This window comes from Haemaphysalis longicornis, unplaced genomic scaffold (genome assembly GCF_048455015.1).
Source record: "Haemaphysalis longicornis isolate Haplotype H1 unplaced genomic scaffold, Haemaphysalis longicornis Haplotype H1 scaffold_6, whole genome shotgun sequence".
Lineage (NCBI taxonomy): Eukaryota > Metazoa > Arthropoda > Arachnida > Ixodida > Ixodidae > Haemaphysalis > Haemaphysalis longicornis.
In genome coordinates this window covers 34124071-34150001 of record NW_027526407.1, presented here as the reverse complement: position 1 = coordinate 34150001, position 25931 = coordinate 34124071, and the positions used below count along the sequence as shown (strand labels likewise).

The 25931-nt window shown below is 44.2% G+C and overlaps 1 protein-coding gene across 1 annotated transcript in view; it reads right to left on the bottom strand.

Moving 5' to 3' along the window:
* The window catches only part of LOC144142962 (uncharacterized), a 47925-nt gene extending 22653 nt beyond the window's left edge, over positions 1-25272 (bottom strand). Inside the window, exons 1-7 of the mRNA XM_077674790.1 lie at positions 25260-25272; positions 23865-24131; positions 18504-18827; positions 14664-14942; positions 11831-12076; positions 7326-7436; positions 2112-2249 (exon numbers count right to left, since the gene is read on the bottom strand). Of these exons, the coding sequence (XP_077530916.1) occupies positions 2112-2249; positions 7326-7436; positions 11831-12076; positions 14664-14942; positions 18504-18827; positions 23865-24131; positions 25260-25272 (1378 nt within the window). The remainder of the gene's footprint in view (positions 1-2111; positions 2250-7325; positions 7437-11830; positions 12077-14663; positions 14943-18503; positions 18828-23864; positions 24132-25259) is intronic.
* Between the last annotated feature and the right edge of the window lie 659 nt (positions 25273-25931).

The following is a 25931-nucleotide window of genomic DNA, read 5'->3' as shown; positions in this document are numbered from 1 at the left end:
ACCCGTACATGGCTCTTTATCAGCAAAAGGTTTTCTTAAAACTCCTCCTTAAAATGTAGGCAAAATTCCACCATTTGTCGCTTAAGCGGATGAGATCCTAACTTCTGGTGCTTCCGAAAGAAAGCGACGCTATTCGCAACATGTGGAAGATTCGTAGAGAGGAGTTCTAACTACGTAAAAATGGTAGGTCAGGTTATTCCTCCTTGTGCGCAAACACCAGGTGCATGGCCGGCCTTGAGTGTTCAAACCCGTCGCAGCCCCCAAGAGGATCGGGAGCTAATACGACGGCGTTGGCTAATAACATGAGGGCACAGTATCTTGGAACTGTTATAGTAAATGGCTGCCCCGCACCAGAGGACACAAGGCACACCACTAACATGAAACGTTAGGGCGACACGCTGTCCAATCGGCTGCTCAATATGTGGCCCTGTTGTAATGGGTTGGGTAGAGACGTGTTATAGCTTGAAATATGCCCCAAAAGAACATGAAGCTTTGGGAAGCGCTAGTTATGCAACTCACTTGCGTTAGAACTCTAGTAATCACTGACATTTTTGTTAATCCGTTTGTTTTCTCGAACGCGACAATCACAGCCTACTCGAAAAAAAAAAACCTGGCGCGAACCAGGAAATTGGGAAAGTTTGTATGAGTACATGTAACTTCAAATGGCGCTAAACCGACGAAACACACATATGGAGAAGGCAGCGGCTGTCCTGTGGCGTCTTCATATTAGGGATTCGTCGGTTCTGCGCCATTTGAAGCAAGGTGAATTTGTGTTTTCGCAAAGCGATTTGCTACGTTCAGGGGCCGATCCTATTTCACCTTTCATCTAGATTTATTGCTGGCATGATGATCAGTGCTTTCTTTATATGGCTACGTTCAGTCAAGCTTTTTGATCATGCGCAGCCGAATTTTGACGAAACATCATTCGCCCTTTTGCAAGAGTAGTTGCTTCGGACCAAAGCGTCGACGCAAAACTGAATTGTTCGTTTTTATGTAGACAGATAACAATTTCACGACGCGAATACTAGAACTCCGGAACACTGTAGAGAATGATAGTTAAATATTTTATAAAGCCGAAAACCTATTCCTGTATATCTTTCTTTGGTATTTTTCCGAATCCGTGTTGGTACACCAATAATGATTTACTGTATTATAAAGCTACACGGACCAAACCAGAGTGCAAATTGAAGGAATGCTAATGAGTTACCAAAGAAGCCGTTATTTATTATTGCACTGAAGTTCTAAAAATTCGAAAAGCCACTCAGCTGTGCCTCTAATAAAATCACTGAGGACTATTTTATGAGAACTGTATAAAACAATTGCGGCCCAGCTATATCAGCGCGAATGCGACTGCTTTCCACTGCGTTGCACCGCTCCCTCCGGATGTACCTGTCGGTACTGTCTACGCAAGACCGCAAACGAACCCTTCGGCACTAAGCGAATCATGCGTTATTTGTAGTGCACAAATGATACTGCCAGCAATGGCCTTGCAACCACAGAAATAGCACGTGTTGTCACAAAACCTGCGGGGAATATTTTCCATATTAAAATAACACACCGCATGAAGAAACGCTTCGGTAAGTGGCTAAATGCCTAAAAGTTAATTATCCCTGTTGCACAACCATTTTATCCGATATGTACGTTAGTACAGGCATTGCTCTGTATTGATGTTTCTCGTGTCCAGGTTCAAGCGCAATTGCTTGGTTCCATTTTTATGACCTCGCGAGCACACTCTTTGTAAATGAGCATAGTTAACTCTAACGCCCTGAAAAAGAGTGTGGCCGCCAGGCAGCATGCAAGTCTGCCCAGTTGAGGCATATTCACCAAATATTTATACTGCCTCTAGCGCTCCAAAATACTGGGTATTTTACCTCCGCATTGAAAAGAGTTTCCGCAAAATTAAGGCATAAATCCGTCTTTCATTTTCGATGCGGCTGCCCATATCTTTTTACTTATTCAAACAGACCACTTTACAATTACAGTTCAAACGGGCAGGCCCTATTCCCCGTCAATTTTACCCTTCATACTAATGTTCGCACCGACCTTGCTACTGCATTGCTCTTCTAGGTGAAGGGATCACAAGCTGCTGCTTCTGACAAATATTACTTTACCTGAAAAGGGACTCTCGAACATGGAGTCAGCAGAACCGAAAGTACGGCCTCCAGGACTGCCGCCAGAAATGCGGGAACTTCCTACTGCACTTTCCTGCCCGAGGCCAGCCGGGAAGATTTGTCCCAAGCCTGAGGTCCCTGTTGAAAATAATCGTGTTGGAATTCCATCTGCAGGACCTAAATTGGAGACACCGCTTGCCCTACAACCTCTACCAAAGCCCAGTTCTTCATAACGTACACCTTCGCGAGGACCCAAGCTCAACCAGCACTCTCGGCAGTGCTTCTACCGTCGCCACCACTACAGAACCTTGATTCAAGAGCAAGTGAGACATCGAATTTGTTTAACGAAGGTAGCGTAAGTGGGTTTTATGCCAGAATAATTTTGTATTTACAACTGATACTCATGCAATATTGGTTTGTGTGTATGCATAACATATGCTCCGTGTGTAGCTGGGTGATAATAATATTTCTCCAACAAGATGCACTGTTTGATGGTGTCGCTGGCGTCGCGCAAAAGTTTCTGTTTAACCAATATCGTAACAATTGAGGGAACGCGGTCGATCAATAGGCATATTCGGGGGCTGTCGAAGTTCCGGTAGTCACCTGCCATTCTTGGTCGGCCATCTCACGCGAGCGGATCTCGTTGTCCAGAACGCTGTTTTTGGCTTTTTAAGTGCGAATGCACTTTATAAGCGACCCCAAACCATCCACCGCCGGCGGCGGCGGCGGCGGCGGCGGCGGCGTCGGCGTCCGCAGTGCTCCTCTATATTTAAAAAAAAGAAACAGCATCCGGCGCCAGGTTTCGATCCGAGGACTTTGCGGCCGCAGCGCGACGCTCTACCGACCAAGCCACGGACGCGACGCTGATATCAATGTTAGTGACGCGTCTTATATCTTTAACGCATTCAAACTACGTCGTCAGCGGCGTGCGTTGGCGACTCAGCGGCGTTATAGCGGCTTGATAACTGCGTGGTGTACACGTGATACTACAAACCCGATGGAAGAGATGGAAGAGAAGGCGGCGAGGCGGTGGGCTGCGGGGGCCGAGCGCAAGCTCCGCAAGCGGGCCGACAACCGTGCATTCGCACTTTCACATTCTCCCCCTCGGGGAAATGCGGGAGAATTTTTTTTACAAGAATCGTATGCTACATGGCGTTCGCTCTACAAAACTAGTCTACTGACCAGTAACGTACCCAGTCGGTAGAATTTGTTGATTGATTATAGGGCTTAGTGTACGAGATTTCGGCGCACGTTAAAGATCCCCAGGTGGTCAAAATTAATCCGGAGCCCTCCACTACGGCGCGCCTCATCGCCTGCGTTGCGTCGGCGCGTTAAACCCTACAATCAATCAATCGATTATAGGGCTTAAAAAGCCGACCCTACGCAGGCGATGAGACACGCCGCAGAGGAGGGCTCCATATTAATCTCGGACCCATGGGCGTTTTTGCTTTTTGCCTCCATCGGAAAGCGGCCGCCAAGCTGCCAATCGAACGCGTGATCTTGGGCTCAGCCGCAAAGCGCCTTAGCCACTGAGCGACCACGGCGAGTGGGTATAATTTCTCACAATGACACTACAATAGCGTATTTATTTGGAGTAAGAACTGACATTCACGCAACCTCGTCGTGTTTTTCGACTCGTCTCGAGTGATACAGTTGTGAGTAGGCTGCTGGTTCTTTGTTGCAAGCTCACATGCAACAACCCCTATTGGCGGTGAGATGTTTGAGTGGCGCCCCCTGGCTCTGACGTAAGCTTATGGACTCGCGCCGCTGTCGTCTGCTACACTTGCGCCGCTGTGGTCCGCTTGTGAGGAGCAGCAAAGCCTAAGCTAAAAATCGCCCGCTTTGATCTTTTAGGGCATCAAAAAGCGTATTTCCAGTAATTCGGTTATTTTTCTAGCTTCTGACACCTCTTAATAACGTCAAACTGTATACCGCACAAGTTTGCAACTCACGAGGAGAGAGAGACCAACTTTCTCCAGAGCATCGCTCAGATAATCGTGAGTAACTCGTCTGTAACTCGTCCTTTGTAGCTTATTTGCGAGGTTCAGGGCTCAGAGCTCTTCGATAAGTATGCAAAATGCGTAGGCTCCCCTAAAGTATTTTCGAGATGCTCTTATGAAGACTCAGGAGTGTAATGCTACGCACCAAGTAGCGCGTCCCTACACGCGCATCGCAAAGCAGGAAACAAAGCAGTTGTCTTCTATTTCTTTAGTTGTTGTTGACTTGTATCAGGTGAATGTTTTTTTCTATACCCAACGCATTATTTTTTCTGCACCGCCACAAACGTCTTATTAGGAGGCTTGGGGATGTTTGAGAGGCGCACATAGTTCGTGTGGATATTTTCTTCTGGCTGTAAGGCATACACTAACTTCTTCAGAAATTGGCTTTCGGTATGGCTGCGTACAAGAAGCTGCATATTCGCAATGCGTTTATTCACATGCAAATGCAATGCGAAGGTTTGTGCTACGCCACCGCGAAACGGCGCAGAAGACGTTGTCCAGAGTACTCGAAGGCGACTTTTCTGCCCTGAATTTCTATCGTAACTAACGAACTGAATCTCAACCCGACCAGTTATGAGATGATTACGGTGTTTAAGGCTTGTTATACTCGCTAAAGAACTCAAGAAATAGTGTACGTGCCGGTTTTCTGTATTATGAAAAATCCTAACTGAAAAATATCTCCAAGCAGCTATTTATTGTTTTCCAATACCTTCAGGCGTAAAGAAATGCTGGCCGACTCGGGATGATGTTCCACGAACTGAAGAAAATTACGCTTACTCTCTGCCCTCGACTGAGGAACCCGCGCACTAACCAGCTCGATTTTACTGCTCACGTTTTCTACTCCTTCCCCTCCTCTTCGTACTCTTGAGTGTCGTGTTAATATTGCGAAGGCATGGCTGTCGGAAATGTACCTTAATGTACCTGGAGGTTTGAAGAAACATATAGTTACTGTATTTTTACCGTACACGTTACCCGTTTTGCTCAATAAGCCTCCATACTGGTTAGAAGCTTGCACCAGCAAGCGCCTATACACACCGTAGGTTATTTGGAACTCAACCTACATTTTTTGCGCCCCATAGTGCATTTCGGCACACCTTCGTGCTATGACAACGTAACGTGATGTGATACAATACTTTCGAGCGTTGAGCAAGGTTGCAACAACTGTTTCACCTTACATACGATTACCAGGAATCGTAGTGCCTTCTGCCAAAGCCGAGAGCCCCGAAGGCCTGGAATTTGTTTTGGTCTTGCATTTTCGCTGTTGTCAGTTTTTAGACTCTGGTTCTTCCCTTTGTTAGAAAGATTTCTGAATACAGAAGCGGACGCCTAGCTCCGACTCTCCGCACAGGACCGGCTTCGCAGGAATGGGGCAAGGCCCGCAATGTTTCTTCCGAAGCGGTGTCGAAAACTATCTTGTAAATCACACCTTGAGCTAGTGCAGGCGATTTTAAGTCTTTTGTTATAACAAAAAGTTGCGCATGCGCAAAATCTGGGGCGGAAAAATATCCAAGTCAACTGAGCGCAAAAAAAACAGCAGGGAGAGCGAGCCTGAGGGAAGCAGACGACGAATTCGAGAATCCCTAAGCCGACGTCATGATGATGATGATGATGATGATTAGTGGCTTTCCCTTTGAATCGGGGTGTCGGTTGTCAGCAACCGACTTGCCTGTTTTATTACGTTTACTTGCCCTACTCCCAGCTAACCTATAGATTTGCTTCCTCCCTCCCATCTCTCCGTCTTTTCTGTTTTAAACTCATCGCGCCCACCCCCCTGTTTTCTCGCGCTTCGCAGCGCCGCCCGTGGTCGCGCTCACCGCCAATAGCGGCCTGCCGCAAGCCACGTCACTGATATAGGGGCTACACCACTACTCGCGCCACCCGCATCAGTGACGTGTTATTAGCTATCATTTCTTTATAACCTCTGTTATAACTCATAATTTTATTACCTACGCGATGCGTGCAATGAACGAAAACGCCAACGTGGAGACGGCACGTCACACATCGTAAGTCCCGCCGTAAGTACGGCAGCTTGTGCGGCTAGGGCCAGCTCAAAGCAACCACTCGATAGAGTTAACCCATACATAGATATCCCACACGCATGCATGAGCGAAACTTCCTCACTGTTTATCCAAAACGCACAATAACCCCATAATGTCAAACAACCAATCCGCGTAACCATCACGTTCAAGCACAGTGAAGAAAAGCTACGTAGACTCCCATCCAAACGCCTTTTTTTTGTGTCACGCTCACGGGCACGGCCATTGCAGGCTCTCGATGTTTTCTTTTAATGTAGTATGTTGTAATAGGGGCCCAGCTCCATTATGAACGCCCAATTGTGGTGTCAGAGTTTTTGAGAGTGGTCTTGTGAAAATCGTTTGCTCCGTGGATTCCCTTCGGCCTTGTCGTAGCCGCTCCGCCGACTACCGGCGGAGCACCGCACGCCTCTTCAGAAGATAGTGGGAGGACGAACTCGCTCGCGCCGCAGACAGCGATGAAAAAGGCCCCCATGTGTAAAAGGCTGACCAAGTAATAGAAAGCCGGTAAACTAAACTTTTCAGCGCAGGCTAGCTCGCAGAGTTCCCGCAATATGATGAAGAGTCTCATTTGCTGTAATATAGTTTTCCCGAAAGCGCCTAGTACTTTAGCGAAGTCTAGGCCCCAAGATTGTCTTGCAACTAAACACTACAACGAGCTCGGTATAACTGGGCGGCGTAACAGGGGAACCTGGTGGATACTTAACTTCTTTACGCATCGTGTTCATGCTCCAGTTTTCGTGTGCCTGATGCATGAAGCCCTGCCCAAAATTGAGGAGTACTGCAAGTTCAGTTTCGGTGTCATTTCATTCATATTTTTATGAGATGTTTGGTTAAGTGCGAAAAAACAAGAACAACCGCAATTCCCCAAATCCTCTTGCGTTTCTGTGCAGTAAAAAATTGTCTATAGTGGATTGCTCAATGATTATTTACTTTTTCATGAACAGGTCAGTTTACGCATAATCTGAAGAAGAGCATCCAGCGGCCATTCTTTCTATTATAGGGTCAGTTTTGTAGCTAAAACCTCTTTCTTTCCATTAGCTCCCTGCATAGTGGTTGCTAACACGCATAAGTTATACCCTGTGCGTCATTCTTCCGTACACAAGACTTCAGTGCTCTCTAGCTAACGCACAATGCTGTGTCACAAGTGCGTGCACACACACCATCTAATTTTATTTTACCTGAAATACGGCTTCCAAAGTCAGAGCCACCAAACCCAGAAGTACCCCTTCCGGGACCCCGACTTGGAACTTCTCTCGGAGACCCTTCGCTCAGGCCCGACGGAAACACTCCTGCATAAATCATGCACAAATCCGTCCTGGATCACAGAAAATGCATACATTTAGCAGGAGAAGGAAAGGCTACAGCCTAATGAGGCTATAGCCTCGTGCTTAAACGCAGCTGTATAGGACAGCTTTTATTTGTAAGTTGAAACTGGCCTGGGGCATGGCTAAAGTGGCTAAACTAAACTGCACCTTAAAAAACATAGTGCAATTTTGTAATCAACACGGCGAATGGTTGCCGGGAAACGACCGGACGTACGAAACCACCTTACACAAGTAAAACAAACAATTCGAGCTGATAACTTAACGGCTTACGCACCTGTGATTTCAAAAGTGTCCATTTGCTGCTATGCATTTGGCTCTGAGAAGTGGGGAAGAGCGCTCAGTTCTTCATGCCATCCTGAAGCGCGTGAGAGCGCATTATACCTGTACTTTTCGTTTCGAATATCATACTTACAATGGTTACTCTAAAAGTAATCCTTATAGCTTTCACACAAATACCTAACGGTTCATTTATGCGTCGAAGTCCTCGCACGAATGATATCCCCTAACGTTTTTGTAACAGCGGCCTATCCTAGTTGCGCATTCAACCACTCTCCGATGGTGACATGAGAGGCATTCATATTTACGCTTATCTCAATCACCAACGCTTGCACCTATTCTCAGTTGCTGTTCTACTTAGATACCGCCCGTTCGGAAGAGTAATGGGTGAGAAATAGGCCCCAAAAAAGGTATGTTTAGGCTAAGAACTGTTAGACATTAATGATTAGTTTCGAACGCGAGAAGGGTGCAAAACTGCCAACAAGAATGCTGGCATGCTCCTGAGAAAGTAGCGGAAACTTTGGAAGGCTTACTTGTGTTTTTCTTATATATTCCACAATATCCTTCAGGCAACACGCCTCAGAGAAGGTTCTTTATTGTTTTCAATTATTCTGATAGCTTGAGAGAGCTGATTGAAGCTTTCCTGATCAGGCATCATATCGGAAGAGTAAGCAGGCCCTCCAGGCGTATAGGACTTCGAGAAGCCACTCCTGAAGCATGAAAACCTTAGTACTGTAAATTAGGAAAATATTTTATTTCACGCAGACTAATACACTGTCACCAGCAAGAAAACAAAGATTTGCATGGCCGCCTTGGCCGCTGTTCGAGAATCCGCACAGCGACGGTATGCAGCTCGTCACACGTATGACACGTTACTTTCCATTCGAGTCAAAAATACAGCGTGGCGTGCGTGTGATGCGTAAAGCTCTGAGTGACGTTTACATTCACAACAAATTTGGCGACAGATATCGGGTTGTCTGCTTATCCTTCATGACACATTGCAGTCGGACGCCTATGAGCCATAATTTAAAAAAATCAATTTTTCTCAAACAAGGGTGTCGGCTTGACCGACTTTTATTTCTGACTGCGACTTCTCCTCATTGCAAGGTTGTGAGTTCTTCTTTAAAAGACCCCGAGTTTGGTTTTGCTTATGGAAGTTGCAAAGGAAGCTTCATATACCCCAAAAGGAGATTTACACGAGCACAATTTGAAGTAAGCCGGTTCATCGCACAACTCATGTATTATTTATGCTCAGGCAAATCAAGATGAGCGGCACACATGACATGATATACTAGTGATGTATTTATCACCACTGAGCGCTGATATTGAAACGTAACGAAAATAAACACGGGTGTCGCAATATTCGAGTCATCAAAAAACTAGTACTTGAGGCCCTATTATCGAGAGCCTATTAAGAATGCTCCTGAAAAATGTTATCAGCTATTCTTTGTTGATTTATTGCTTGATTGTAGGGTTTAACGCGCGGAAACAACGCTGGCGATGAGGCGCGCCGTAGTGGGGGGCCCCGGATTAATTTTGGCCACCTGGGGATCTTTAACGTGCGCCGACATCTCGCACACCCGTTCGTTTTTGCTTTTCGCCTTCATCAGAAAAGCGGCCTCCGCGGACGGGAATCAAACCCGCGTCCTTGTGCTCCGCAGCACAACGCCTTAGCCCCTGAGCCACCACGGCGGGTAATAACTAATTCTTACTCTACGCTAGCGTACAATGCCTCCTTACGCACTGAAAATTCCTCCCCAGTAGACATTGTACCAAACTTTCTGGGTTTACTATTGTGTTTAAAACCCGTCGTATGCACCAGAACCACAGTTTACTTCCCGATTTGGGTCATTGTTCATCATTGAAGAAGGTGGCCGCTGTTGTGGATGGTTGTAATGCAACCAAGACAAGTATTTTAGCATTCCTATGTTCATTTGGGCCCCAATTTACCGTCCACGAAATATGACCTCCACGCGCTGGAAACTGGAAAAAGACGGTCATCTATAGCATGCGATGAGAGAATACATAGTTGCAAAAAGCTATGATACCTCTTAACAACCAGATGAGCCCGGGTCCACGATTAAAAAATTTTAAGTGCAATGCACTTCTTAAGCGACCTGAACCTGCGTCCACCGGCGATGTCCGCGCACGTGGAGATGGGCGCGCGCAGCCTGGCCGCTGACATGGCACATACCCACATGGGGGATTGGCCAGGAATATCCTCGTCTTCCTTGGCAACGGGAGGAGATGGGCGCGCGCTGCCCGGCCGCTGACATGGCACATACCCACGTGGGGGATTGGCCAATAATCGGGCGTGAGAAGGGCTAATGCACCTGCTTAAAGGAGTACTGACACGAAATTTCAAAGCTGAGATCCGCTCTAGCAATCACGTACAACGACAACACAAATAGGTGTCTGTGAATAAATGCACCTTTCTTTCTTTGTAGTTGTGTGTATGTGTGTGATCTCTCTTTCGCGAACATTACCGAACCGCGCAAATTCAACTCGTGCATTCGCACTTTCACATTCTTCCCCTCGGGGAAATGCGGGGAATTTTTGACTAGGTATTTTGAGATTCGCAATTTGTTTTCGGTGCCACATTTGACCATGAAATCAGCGATTCCTGATGGCATGGTACTCTCATTGCCCGCTATAAAATTAAGAATAACTGCGGTTGCTTTAAGTTTATTTCTCTGCTGAATATTCTATTCATTCATCAAATGTGTCTTAAATTAGATTATCAACATCCAGAAGAAAAATCAAGCAGATTTTGCTTAATACTAGCCCCGGGCCGCTCGTTTTAAAAGAAATACCTTCATCTCCTCTCTTACATAATGCGTCAGCGAGAGTATCTGCGATAGTGAAAATTGTAGCGCAAACACGTATAAAATGCAAATAAAATAAACTTGTCTTTCTTAACACTTTTTAAGAAGGTCTCTTGTGGTAATTGGAACTGGACATAGAAATAAATTCGTTATTACGCGCATCACCCATACACTCAATTAAATACTACACCCTGCCGGTTACTGTTGAAAATGTTTCCTCAACATGCAATATATTTTGAATTATTTTAAGAATTACCCAGTCTTTGAAACAGAAACGTCTCTGTAGATCCATCGTAAAACAGCTGCCCTGCAAACCACGACCAAGCATTTTAATTCCCAATAAAGGGTGCACATTGTTGAGCAAATAAGAAAAACAAAAATGCCTCCCTCACTAAAATCATGCCCTCTGCGATATAAATTCCACATGATTTGTAATTGCATATCCTTGCTTGTAAACCACTTAAAGAAAGGAGAATTGCTGACAGTTTTTTTTGGTTGTTATACATGGGTTAACGAAACCGGAAAAAATAGTTGCACAGCCAGTATTAGCAACTCCAATTTTTGCACGTGCTTGTTCTTGCATCAAGAAATGCCTAAAAATCTCTTGTATTTATTTCGTAGCTGGGGATTAGCTTTTTGCCAGAGCGGCTCCTCTGCATCGGGCCGCAATTATCTCGGGCTCCTAGCGCTGTAATATAGTAATACAAATTGTTTTTGTACTATGACCTCACCCAACTACGGGCTGCAACCACCGTATAAGTTGGGCCCGACGCGTTCAGTGCCTAAGAGCTAAAGGAGAGACCCAGACTACGCAAAATGTATGCGCGTAATATCAAGCCTTCGAGCGTACCTGCAGCCCGTAGCCGTGCTATGCACCAAATGGGTAGTACATATCCGCACGGGTGTTTTTTTTTCTTCGTACTTCTGACAATTTTTTTTAGGTCTTTGTAGCTTTAAAAGCACAGATGTGTAGGTATTCTGACACACACTTGCTATAGAAAATATGCAAAATACGCTTACACCCCCCTCATGTCTCAGACTTGCTCAGACATGTTTCATACATGTCTCCGACATGCTGACGCTCCCTAAATATATCATCGTCGGATGGTCTATGTTTTTTTTCTCATCCGCATACAACCTGGTTACACTCTTCCTTTCTGCGCATATTGGTTTGGCACTACGTGCGTGCACACCACACAGACTATGCTTCAGTTGAAGCTGGCTTCCCAAAGTCAGTGCGGCCAGAGCCAGAAGTACCTCTTCCAGGTCCACTTAGAACGTCGTCGGATGTCGCTCCAGAGAATGCACCACTGAGGCCGTCCGGAAAGCTGTCTTCAACGCCTAAGGCACCGCTTGAAGGAACCCCCGGTGTGTAGCCGCGTCCAGCTCTTCTACTTGAGCCACCACTTCGGCTGGAGCCGCCATCAACGCCCCGCCCTCCAGAAAGTGGGATCCTTTTTGGCTTCCCAACTCCGCGAGCGCTTGCACCAGCTGCTCCTGCAACTTCACCGTTAAACACGCTTCATTTTACAAGTCGTATATCCAAGCTCTTCGGCACTGATAGCGTAAATTATGTCTTAGCGCTACCTTCTTTCATGGGAACAACAATATACGTTTCTTATTTTTTAATGTTGAAACATATACCGACATTTTTTGCACTTACTGTCAGCGGGAACAACACCTTTGATAACAAATCACCCCACGGTGATAGAACGACGCAGCAGACAATACACTGATGAGAAGCGCGTAGCAAAGAAAAAGCAAAAGAATACTTTTCCGTAGTTCAAAGAATAAGTGCCAAAACATCGTCGTCATTAGGAATTAGCATTTCTCGTTTAGGATGGCAGTTTTTGCTTCATACGGTTCGACATCGTCAAATGTCTCAACTATGCGCTGCTCGGGTTTAACTGCAAATAAACAAGTTCCATGTTTTCGTGAACGTGTATGCCTAGGGAAAAGCGTATTAGTCAGCCTATTGTGAATATTGACTAATATACGAATCAAAATAGTTGGAGCAGGAAATTTCCGCCGAGGTGCTACTGGCAATCCCTACAAATTCCGGAATATTTTTTTTACTTTAATTTTTGCAGCTCGAAATACAAAAAATAATATGAGGTAGAGCTACTGATACTTTGCATATGACACGATGTCTTCAAGGCGTGAATTGAAGCAATCATTTGGCTTACCAAATTCACAAACGATTGGCTCAGGTATTATCTCCGTGAGCATATAAATCGCAAAAAATATATTAGTGACGCGCGTGAATGCTTATATTTATTGTATTTGGAAGGTTTCTGATGCAGCACTTTTTTCATTTTGTAGCTTTAAAGGAACAATATACAGGAAACACATGTTCCGCCCTTTCGTAGGTTAGAGTCCCGAAAATAAAATGTACTACTCCTGGAAACACCAATTCTTAAAGGAGTACTGACACGAAATTTTTATGTTACGTTTTTTTCGCTGCTATGCGTGTCTACCAGCCCACTAATCATAGAATGACAGATTAGACGGTCGAGCGCAGCGTAAACATTCATTTACGGCGTCGTTTATTCGTGCCAGTTTCGGTTTCGACTGAAAAACGCCGAGCGGCCGCCATGACAGCATGTATAACATGACGTCACCATTCTTGCCGTATCGCTGCCTCTCTGGAAGCGCGCGCGAGCGAGCGCACGCGCGCGCACAGACCGGCCGAGGTTTTCGCCGTCCCCACAGGCCCGGGCAGCATGACGTCAGTCCCAAAACCATGACGTGTACACACGCCCGAGCAGCGCGCGCCAACCACAGCCAGCGCGTCGGCTTCGTCACGGGAGCCCCGACGTCGGCAGTTTGGGGCACGTAGCAGATGATGTCACGTCGGCCCGCTCTGGGCTTTCTCGTGCGGGCGAAGATTAAAATGGATTTTAAATATGTTTCCCTGAACGGTTGCTGTTGAAACTTGCTGGGAGATATCTCCTGATAAAAAGGAAGCGTTTTACATAGTTATCTCAGCTTTGAAATTTCGTGTCAGTACTCCTTTAACGATGCAAAAAATGATAATAGCGCAAAAACAAGAGTGTTCACTGGAACGTTTCCCTGGGATACTACCTGACACATCACAATTGTGAACGGTTTAATTGTGAATGGTTTAAATAGAAACTGTTTATTTGGTAGGGCTTGTCTGGGGCTATTTGAACCTTAGACTGGTCGTAAAGGATGCACTAAGAATGTTGCAGAGTACTTGAAGTAAGCACAAGGTTTCCACAGAGCAAGAATGTCCGCTGCTATAATGTATTGATAATGTTTTGCCGTTGATATTGGCAATGAGATTTCTTTCAGTTCGCCATATGGTCCCGCGTTTTCCATGTCATGGGTACACGGTCATTAAACTTAAGGGAGTGAAGACTACAGCTACAATGTTTTTTATGCGTTCTCTTATGCACGACAACCAGCGACAAACTTCACCTTTGAGAGTACCTGCACAATTGGTTTAACGAGCTGTTTTGCCTACAGAGCCCCTCTGACGATTTGCGCAAATACTTCTTACATCTTTCCCTTCATCGCAGAAAGTTCCCAGTAGCGAATCGCTTAAATTAAACTACAAGTTGGGTTTTCTTATTGCGTGTCACGTGCTCTGTCGTGCCTTGCAAACGAAAATAGAAATGGCAAAATAAAACGCAAGATTTAATTAGTCAGTTAAAAACAACAAGGGATGCTTGCAACCGCAGCGTGCACACAAGATGCTACGAATTCTCCACCACAACTTTTCTTACAATGGCTTTCTCAGAGTCCTTACCAACCTCCCTACAGAATAGTAGCTCTAAATTTTTTGTTGACATTTGCAACAAATTTGCGCCATCCGCAACTCACATCACGCATTTCTAATTTTTTGGCATTCTAACCAATGCCATTCCTGCTACAATGATTTTTCTATGCTAAGGCGCCCACAATTTTGTGGTGATCTGCTGCTCATTACACCAAGGTTTGCGCCACATGCGGCACCCAGTGTTTTCTCGAAACTTCATAAACGGCACCTAAATCCTCCCCTGCCAAAAATTACGGTAAAACTGGTTTAGTTTAAAGACCAATCGCCATGACAGGCATTTTTCTTTACCTGTATTCCTGTCGCTGGGAACCTGGCCGCTGCTGCCACGGGTTGCGCCAGCATTTGAATTCCGTCTTGAATTCGTGGACGTGGCGCCACCACCAGACTCTGATGCAACATTTGGTAGACCTACTCCACCAGTGGCATTGCCAGAAATTCCATCAGGGCCTTCAACCTTACCTTCACTGACGCTCCCACCTCTTTGGCCCCCGCCAGTGGTGGACCGAGAGACATTACCAGATTGCTTTTTCGGTGCTTCTTGAGGCTTTTGGGGCGCGGCTGTGGTGGCTAAAAATAAATGAAAACACACACGAAATATTTATTCCACAGAGAAGAAATTCGTGCTCATCAACATGTTATGTGCGAAGAACTACGACCACTCTAAAACTGAAAATATTTATTACTGATGCGAAAGTTTTGGGTGCCCGTAACTCCGAACGGGGAATTGCCATATGGGCACAGCTCTCTTTGTCCGTTTCGTAGTCTTTCCTTGCTACCATATTTCACCAGCCCACGTGCTCTCTTGTGTTTTATGGTATTTTTATGCCTAAACGCAAGACAGCTTGTGGCCTTTGAATCCACAAAAATAAATGCTCTCAAATTGATGACGCGACTGTAACAGACATTTATGTATTTGATTTATTCATTCGTATTCTAATTATGTTCATTACAGTTGGGAGAGAACCACCGAAACATATTACGACCGCTTCCAGGCCCTACTTTTTTAGCCTAGTTTTCTTACATATATTTTTTAGCGAGCGGTAACAAAAAATTTGTGGTTCCAAAAATAAAGATGTGGTACATATGAGCAGACACCCTAGCGAGAAGGTCTTCCTAGTATAATAATATTATGTTTGCGACTACCTACATTTTTCAGAAAATATTCCTTGGCGCGTAAAAACGCCTTTGAAGTTGTCTGCCGGCGGTCCTCAGCAAAAACTAACTTCCTGTGTCACAAGAACGTACTTCTCAAAAACAGGAAGACGTCGTAGTAAAAAGGAACATTTTGTGCAATAAATAATTTCAATTGGCTTTTTTTTTTCAAATGATAGCGCAGTGGTTTTTCACCTTTGTGGTCTATTTAGGCACACGAATACTGTAATCCTGTTAGATTTGACACTATTTTGCTACTCCCTAACATAAAATGTTGCTCTGCGTCCCGAACCATACTGTTATTGCACAAAAACTACAAATAGAGAAAAAGCTTGAAGTTCGCACAACAAAAAATGATGGAAGCTCTTCCATCTACCCAGAGAGATGATTGAAACGCGAAGCCTTCTCCAGCAGCAAACCGAGTTAAAAAAAGACTAGTTTCATGAGGAATTTGGTTCTTCACGGTAATGTTTGGGGTAAGATGATGATGATAGTTACCTAGAACTGCTCTGCACGTACCCAACCGAGGTATTGCCAGGGATAAAGTGTGCACTCTGCACCTGCTCCTGATGTGCCTATGTGGAAACCTATTGTATAAGTTGACTTTTGTGCAGTGCATTTTGGGCGTAACAATGTAGAATTTTGTACTTGGGACTTTGAAGAGATTAACCTTCGCCCAGAGAAACCTTCGTGTTTCAACCGTCTTGCACTTGATCCACGATCATCATCACAGTCATAAAAAGTTGGCTTTCCACACGAGTTGATATGATCATGGCAAAGAAAGCTTCGCGTTAAAATCCAAACCGTTTCTACCATGTCAGTATGGCGCAGTCGGATAGATGTCGGTTCCTGCGTCCCTCGCGCCATAACGCGAGGGACGCAGGATCAATTCCAATCACGACAAGCGTTTTTTTGTTTTTTTTTGACGCGCTTGTGTAAGGAGGCCCCCTGTATTGGGGTTTGTCCGTGCCGCAGGCGCCATCAGTGAGGGAAGAAGGCTTCGCTCTGAAATTCTATAACGCCACACCAGACCCAGCCGCCTCATACGATGTATTTCTATACCTGAGGTTAAAAATAGGTAAAATAATCTAGTTTGCGACATCTAGTACATTCCCTGAGAGGCACAGGCGAACTATACAAGGCGTCCCAGATATAATGCACCAAGATTTAAAAAAAGAGCAAAGGCGTTACTCGACGAAAACCTAGTGCATAATGATTACAGTACTATAGAGAAGCGAACAGTAAATTTTCCTTATGAGACTTCACTAATTAATTTTAATTAATTATATAACTCCAGAATTACTGTCGCAGTCGCAAACTTTAGGTATATATATATATATATATATATATATATATATATATATATATATATATATATATATATATATATATATATATATATATATATATATATATATATATATATATATACAGGGTGTCCCAGCTATCCTGCACCAAGATTTACAAAAACAGTAAAGGCATAACTCGAAAGAAACCAGGTGCATATTGCTTGCAGTACTGTGAAGAAGCGGACAGTATTTTTTCTTTAATGAGAGTTAATTAACTAATTGTAATTAATGACCTAACTCGAGAAATACTGTCCTAATCACTAAAGTGTCAATGAGGCACTTGTAGGTAACCACGAGGGGCATCTAACTGCGGTATTTTCAGCGACGAACTAATTGCGTACTCATTTATTCTGACTGATAAAGAAAACCCGCGAAATATAAAAAATACCACGTCACGGCGCTTCCGCGTGCATTGTAAAGCAGCGTCCCCAAATAAGCTGACTGAAAGCAACTGCTTCGCCTGTCAGCCGCCCAAGGAGACAGCGTATAACCTTGATAATGGCATGCATGGAATGAGCAACAGCAGCAAGATTCACGGGGCGCGTGTGCAAATAAGGCACAAACTCGGTCGCGATTCCTTTTCTTTCTTTCTTTTGTTTATTGCATTCTGGCTAACTCAGAGACAGTCTGTTTGAGGGCATTGCTCTACGATGCGCGCGGATGCGTTGTCACGTGGTATTTTTCACATTTCGTGGGTTTTCTTTATCAGTCAGAATAAATGTGCGTGCGCGCAATTAGTTCGTCGCTGAAAATACCGCTGTTAGATGCTCCTCCTGGGTACCTACAAGTGCTTCATTGACACTTTATTTATTATGACCATACTCCCCCAATTAGATAATTAATTACAATTAATTAGTTAAGTCTCATTAACAAAAAAATGCTGCCCGCTTCTCCATAGTACTGCAAGCATTATGCACTAGGTTTTCTTCGGGTAACGCCATTGCTATTTTTAAATGTTGCTGCAATATAGCTGGGACACCCCGTATACACAGCCTTAGCATTTCGTACCTCCTGCAGGAAACTTGAAGAACACAATTTTTCTTTTTTCCTGCGTGTTAATATGCGCACTCCATATTAGCCCGAGAGGCCTGTGCTCCATTTCTTTGTATTACATTGATCCACTAGGCCAACTTTTTAAAAGTACCTCGAACTTCAGTTTCCGTGTGGCGTTCACGCAGATTAGTGATTGATTTCCCACCTGATCACTGCACAAAGTTCGGAAAGATTTCTGTCCGTTGTATAGTTTTCATTTAGCTAACATTAGGGCCCGACATGCAGGTGCGTGCTTTTGTCAACCAAAGCAAGCGACAATTTATCGTAATCTCGTTTCTTCTGTCTTTACTTCTTTTAACAATCCTTAAAATAGCCCTGCACATTGGAATTGCGATCTAACACTTGGTTAGGTAGTTCAACCACATAGTTCAGCGTCTTCAACTAAGGAATACCGCAGCCTAAATAGCCCTTGCCCAGCCTTTTATGTAAAACACAAGTATACTAAAAAGTTATAATATTTTCATCAGTATATGCCCCGGCTCCTATTTATGGTACATTTGATAAATTGAACTATAGCAGGAGGTTACACATTGCTGAAGGCTTTCTGGAAGGACGTGGGACTCGTTTTTGTTACCTGGACCGGAGTTCTTCGCACCGTGGCGGCTACCGCTGCCACTCCCGTTGACGCTGATAGCAGGTGAACTGCTGTTACGGCGACCAGTACCACCATCTCGTAAATTCCGTCTGGAATCCTCTTTGTTGGCGCCTGTCCCAGACTCTGATTTTCCATTCGCTGAAACTTCTTTTCCGGGGGAATTACTAGAATCTCCACCAGAAACTTTATCTGTAACTGCTGTGGGGCTATGATATTTATGAGCGTCTCTACCAAGTTTTTTTGGAGCGACCTGTTCACTTGAGGTCTTCGGTGCTTGTGACTTTTGTTCTGTGGCAACATCACCTAATAGTGAAAACAAAAGACACAAATAGGTCAAGAAAATGATGAAGGAAAGGCTGCTTTTGCAAACGTAGTCCTACGTAGTAACTAGAAAACTGAGCAAATAACATTTTTAGCACATGAAGAAGCAGAACCTACCCTATCTTCGTTGTAACGTCCATATTCGACTCGCAGTTGGCATTTATGAGCTTGCAAAAGCGTCCAGACTTGTAAATCGCGATTGGCAGACTGCTACTGAGGCCAGAACCGGGCGCATGAATCGCGTGGATGCAGCATCTATGAAATTTATTTATTATAAATGCTACAGTTAAAATTCTGCATATACCCAAGAAATGTGTCAAAAAGCAGCAATATAGTTACTGCTGCAGATCTGTATCGCCGAGCGGAATCTGCTGAAACGTCCTGCTTTATTTGGGGAAAAGTTTCTCTCGCGGCGACACTTCGGTGTTCCTTCTTTTAAGCCCATCTACTCTTGCAGTGGAAATAGCTCCACTCATACTGAGTTTCTCGGTTAGTTAGCTGAAATTGTGAAATACAAATCTCCTTTCTAACGAATTAATACTCCTCCATAGCTCTTACGCAGCTAGTGGTAGTACTCGGCGCTGCCCGGCTAGGTTAAGGTTCCAACGGGTATAATTAATGCTGGATTATTTGTTCTTTGTCATAATTACTTCAGCGGGAAATTCAGCACTAAACTAATTAGAGCATAGTTCAGCGCGACGTTCTTGTGCTCGACCGACTGCATGGCTACCGGAAAAATTTGTCGTTTGAGGTACATGGATAACTTTCAGTTCATTTTATTAAGACAAAATGAGCTACTCCGGGTACGTTTAAACAAAACGCGCGCGCATTGCCTACAGATGGCACACGAGCTAAGCGAACACTTTAAAATTGAATTAAAAAGTCTTTTTTGTATTATTGTATTAGCCAGTTGTGCGGAGAAGGGAATTGTGCCAAAGGGGCAAGGAGTGGTGGTTTTATGGGGGGGAAAGGCGGTCCAACTCTGCCGCTTTTCTACCTTTGCAGGGTATCAAGCAGAAGCGGTATTTTGTCAGTAACAGAACCTTGGCGCCCGGTACAGTGGTTTGATGGCGGTGGCGGCGCTGTAATGACACACCCGAGGCAAAAAAAAACGGAGGGAGAAACCCGGCAAAACTGTGAGCGGAAGGCGGCACGCGCTGCTATGGAGTCATCCACCAGCGTGTCGCCACGGCTGACTGCCCGTTCCTCACACTTTCTCCAAGAGTAGAAGCCTCCGTTTGTGGCTCATCCAAACGACGGGACATTTCCGCGGGAGGTTCAAACACGATTTGAAACAACATGCTCGCCAGCGGCGGCGGCGCTCTGGGGGTTAACGGCAGAGTAGCGCGCGACGTCATGGGTTCGCTGATCACATTGTCACGTGTTCCAACGCGCTACTATGCGCCATGACCGAGAAAACTCCAGTTCGCAATGCGCATGAATTTCGCCAGGGAGTACAGTAATCGTCACCTGCTTCATTGACTCCTTTACTTCTCTATAAAATATTTAAAACTAAATCAGCTTAAACCTTGATTGCAAGGCCCTACCAAAATTTCAAACCTCCGCGTCTATCGCTCCCGGCTAGTATGGGTATCACATCTTAGCGATTTATACTTTGTGAGGGGTGTAAAGTGAGCAACCCCCTTTTCGTTTTGCAGGTTTTTAAAGAAAAATTTCATAATTGCTTCTTGGATAATGCTGGCGGTGGGTGGGTGAGTTTTTAAGCAAACACACACGGAATATTTAGGAGGCGAACATTTGTTAAGAAATCCCTTAAACACGTAATTTACGCCTAAGGTTGGTTAGGGCCTTCGTGTTTTGGGTAAGAGAAAACATTGTGCAAGAGCTTCTAAACATTCAAAATAGTTATTTTTAGAAACTAAAACCAGGACAACTGCTGAAATGGTCTTGGGATGAAAGTGGTAATTGTTCACAAGTAGAATTTAAGGGCTTTAAATGTTTTAGTGGTTTAATTTTCAAATTCATTCAGCCTGATTTAGATCATACAGAATACGGCAATGTTCACACAAAGTGTTAATTCCCTAGGCCCGGCCCTTTATCCGGAAGTTCATATCACCTGTATGTATATTCATTGCGTTATGGGTATAATTTCCAAAATCCCGCGCACCGTTTAGCCCCGTTTTGAGGCACAATCCTTCAATTCGTTTTTTATCTCATTTTGTATGCGGAACATTTTTTCGCAAAAACAAATCGGATAAATTCAAAGGCAGAATGGATAATGAGAACTTCCTAAAAAACCTACTTCCAAGTCAAGATTCCGCGCATAGAGGTACATTAGGCCGAAATAGCGGTAATGCTTGTAAAACTCTATCACTTAGAGCGCGGCACGTAGATCAAACAAGTAGATCAAACACGTAAGAATAGTGCTACTACAAAGTACAGCAACAAAAAATACTCAAAAACGAGACGATCTGAGAGCTAGAAATGCTACACGTGCGCGTGTTCGGTTCCCGCAACAATAAATGTTATTTCTGCACTGAAGAATATAGCATTTGGTTGAAATGAGATAAATAGTCAGTGCTTGTTATCACCGAGTGCAGTTTATTACACTCGCCTATTGCAACGGGAAAAAAAGAGTACATAAACGTGTCGTCACTACACGAATATGGTGCGGGTCATGTTTCTGATGTGCAGGGCGCGTCTGAAAAAGAGATATCGCTTTATGGGTATCAATGTTGTAACTCTTCTCAATTAAATGAGAGTTTTAAAAGTATTACCACTGTTTCGCCCTAATGTACCTCCATGCGTAGAACCTTTAATTAGATGTAGGGAAGTACGTGTTTTTAAGAAGTTTTCATTATCTGTTCTTCCTTTCAATATATCCAAATTGTCTTTGTGAAAAATTGTACAGTTTCATCATTACCGTCAAACCAGTTCGATAGCTCACACGCTAGCGAGATTATCAAGACTTTGTGAAAGAAGACTTTCTCCTTCGCCTTGCCAGCGGCGTAATTTATAAAAACTAGGACTCCGAAATTTTAATGAAAAGATTATTAGTTTTAGCTTGACATTGATGAATTAGTAAATGAGTGAGTGAGTGAGTGAACAGTAATGGACAGCGTTGGGTCCTCTTAATATCTATGGACTCATGATTTATTTGCCGTGACCCAACGGCGCGCACTGTTAATCGCGTACTCCTACCAGATATTCACGGTGCACTTGATAATAGGTTGTTTTGGTCTCTTACGGGACAGTTGGTTACTGACGATGCCACCACCCTTTCATGGCGAAACGTATTATCATTTTGATGCAACGCGGTTGCGTAAAGCCTGTGTTTTTTGAAACACAAGAATAATGTGTTCTGGCTCTTGGAACATTTGAGTGAGTGAGTGAGTGAGTGAGTGAGTGAGTGAGTGAGTGAGTGAGTGAGTGAGTGAGTGAGTGAGTGAGTGAGTGAGTGAGTGAGTGAGTGAGTGAGTGAGTGAGTGAGTGAGTGAGTGAGTGAGTGAGTGAGTGAGTGAGTGAGTGAGTGAGTGAGTTAATCAGCCAATCAGTGAGTCGGTCAGTCGAGCATACGCTTCAGAGATGTAGATTCGCCCGCCAACGCGCATGCTTACGTCTCGAGTCATCGAGATTGTTAAGAGTATCTCCGATGTTGTTCTTCCCTACTAACAATGAACTCTATGAAATAGGTAGTGTGTATTCCTCATCCTTTTATTTCCGAACAATGGGGTAGAAGCGTAATGGTAGAAGAAGGAACCACATGAAAGAGTTATTAATTTATAACACCTGCTTTTTGTTTCTATGTCCGTAACAAACATTTCGTAAAGTGGCCAAATAAAGAAGGGTACACCCCCAATAAAAACAAATATTGTACAGCTGCCACTAGGTAGTAAGTAATGAAGAATTTTTCGTACTCTATTATCATTACTCAAAACAAATTACAACAGTTTTAAAAGACCGTTTTTGTAAGCTTAAAAAGGCTTCCTGAGCTATTTCTCCGCCCGCTATACCTAAAACAAATTTCTAGTGACACAGGAAAATTCATATGATAGAAAAATCTCAATAGCAGCAAGATACGTTGTGATGTAAGGGAAACTTTTTCTATGTGAAGAATACTGCCGTACCATCCTCAACTTTACAGCATAGTGTTCGTGTGCCTAAGTGATATTTAATATTGGTGTAGGAAACCAGTAAATGAAGTTCGTTTGCGAAGCTTCCACAATCATGGAGATTAACAGCTGCGTGATAGCCTTAGGAATACTCGTGCTAGATGAGAATGATAAAGAGGGTGAGTGGGTGAACCTTGGACGATGGTTACTAGATTGCGGCGACATTGGCGCAACTGCTACAAAGCCATGTGTCTCTATCGGGTTAGCTAATGGCATCTACTGAATCGCCCGATCTGCTTAGCCCAAGCATATGCACTGTGCCACCATTCCACAACTTCGGTTCCAACAAGACGCGCACGCCATGTGCAATGCAGCAGTCAGAGAAGTGCGATCTCTCTCATTTTGTTTGGTTCTCCATTTGCCGTTCTTGCATTAAAACTACATGCCGTAATTATCATTTCCCTTTTGCGTTGGCATAAACTATTATAGCAGTGGCGACACTTGTCTGTCACAATTTATAGCTGCATCAGGGTCACCGCATGGTCATTTAGTTGGATGGCGCTACTAGCGAGCAGTACTCAGGATTCCTTTTTGTCGGCCCATTTGTCAACCTGCTGAAGTAATTAATGCTCTAAGTTATTATCTTATGCTTTGTCATAATTTACATTTTCCACCGCCAAAATAGCACTGTTCGGCTGGCGTGAACAAGTACGTGCGCAGAGCAATTCGAATAAGTAGTCTGCCATTACATCAAATTGGTAGTGGCTCCAACTAAAATACCTTTCCCAGAACCCAAACTACATCAGCCGTAAAGAATTGTCCTTTGACGAAGTTATCGTTGCTGCCTTCTGCTCATAATCACATTACACTGTATTAACCCAGCTACTAAAGGATATCCGTATTTATAAGCGCCTAATTGTTGAACACGTCATAAGTTTCTTTCTACCTGGACTGGCGTCGCCTCCAGTAGGCCGACTGCCGGAGCCTGCGGTGGTTATGCCACCGGCAGCACTGCTACTGCTACCACCAGCACCCTTGCTGGCCCGGCCGGCTCCTCCACGGTCACCTGGAAGACCTGATCGAGTGACCGCACCATTGCCAAGACCTTCTTTTGGGCTTCCACTTGCATTGGAGCTTGCGCCATTGCTTGTTTTAGGATCGTCTTCACTTGAATCTTCCGGTTCGGGCGCCTTTGGTTTGGTGACAGCAGCAGCTAATGAATAAAAAAGGAAAGAATTTACCCGTAAACGAGTAAGCCAAACGGGCTTATAAACACCCACTGTGACTTAGAACATCGAACATCTCAAGCATAAAATTTATTAAACGAGGACACAATGCTAGCCTAGTCATGGTATCATGAATATTGCAGGCGTATTTCTTGTTCGCAGGTTTGCTTGATTGGTTTATTTAGGTTATGAGACCCAGATCAGGCACAGTGGTAGACCGCTTTATTCTCAGACGGCAGTGTATTGGGAGCAATTACATGACATTATGCATGAATTATATCACCAACAGCCCTGCACTGGTCGACTGCGGGACGAAGGCCCCTCACAGTGACCTCTAACCACTCGTGTTCTGTGCTACTCGATTACATTCTGTTCCCCCAAATGTCCGTAATTCGTCCCTCCATCGAGTTATTCGCATTCCTTTCTCTAGTCTAATTTCTCGATATCCACTCTGTTACTACCCTTGTGTTGCACCAGTTATCATTTCTTCTAATTACACGGCCAGCCCTAGCCACTTTTTTTCGTCACTTGAACTATGATAACCTCTACTTTATTTTGCTTCCTCATCCACGAAGCTCGTTTTTTGTCCCCAAGTGTTACTCCTATCATTATTCGTTCCACAAACCACTCAGGTGAGCTACGTTTGTTTTCCGGGGGTTTAGTAAGGCGCCAAGTTTTTGCTCCACATGTCACCACCGGCGGGTTGCGTTGATTGTACATTCTTCTTTTGAGTGTAGAGGTATCTTACTTTTCATTATTTGGGTGCGTTTTCCGAAAGCACTCCACCCCACACCTACTGTTCGAAGAATTTCTCTCTTCTGATTAGGATCAGCTCTTTCAGCCTGTCCTAGATAGATATACTCTTTCACTTTTAGCGTTTCGCTACGTTTCGCTAAAAGGGTGCTTTATGCGTAATTATTCGTCCTCTCTTTATATTTATTCATATTTTTGTAGCCCTACGGCCTGGCATTCCTTTTAAATGTAGCTCTTCAAGCATTTTTGCAAGTGGTCGCAGACTCACTTAGCAAGAATATGTCGTTTGCAAACCTCAAGTGTATCAAGTATTCGCCGCTTATCTGTAATCGCATGTTTTCCCTATCAAGCTTCCTGAATACCTTTTCCAGGCATGCTGTTAATAGTTTCAGTGAGATGGCGTTTCTCTGTCATACGCCGTTTTGAATTAGGAAATTTATCGCTTGCTTGTGGAGGGTTATCCTGCCGCCGCATTCCTCATAAATGTCATCTATCAGTCTTATCTAGGTCTCCTTTATTCCCCTTTCCTCTTATTCTTCCAGCATTGCTACGGTGTGTACTAAATCAAAGCCTTTTCAGTAGTCTATAAGGGCCATTTAAAGATGTCAGTTTAGTCTCCGCATTCTCTATCACTTAATTAATGACATAAATATGACCCGTTGTAGACTATCATTCCTTAACTCAGTTTGTTGTCTAGGTTGTTGGGATCTAGGCTGTCATTTATGGAGTTAACTGTTACTTTTGTAGACAGCTTCAATACAACTGTGAGTAGGCTGGGGGGTCCGTAATTCTTAAGGACTTTGTTATCTCCCTCCCCGTGAGTGAGAATTATTTCGGCGCGTTTCCAGGCTGTGGGCACTTTGAGAGTCTATGCAGCAAAGGCCATGGCTCTATCCGCTTTTAGATTGTGTTTATAATTCCTGTGGAGAAATTATAAATACCTTCAAAAAGCAATGAACACAATAGAATTGCTGGAAGTGTTTATAATACTTGGTATATAATATAATATTATAATATTTTAATACTGGGATATA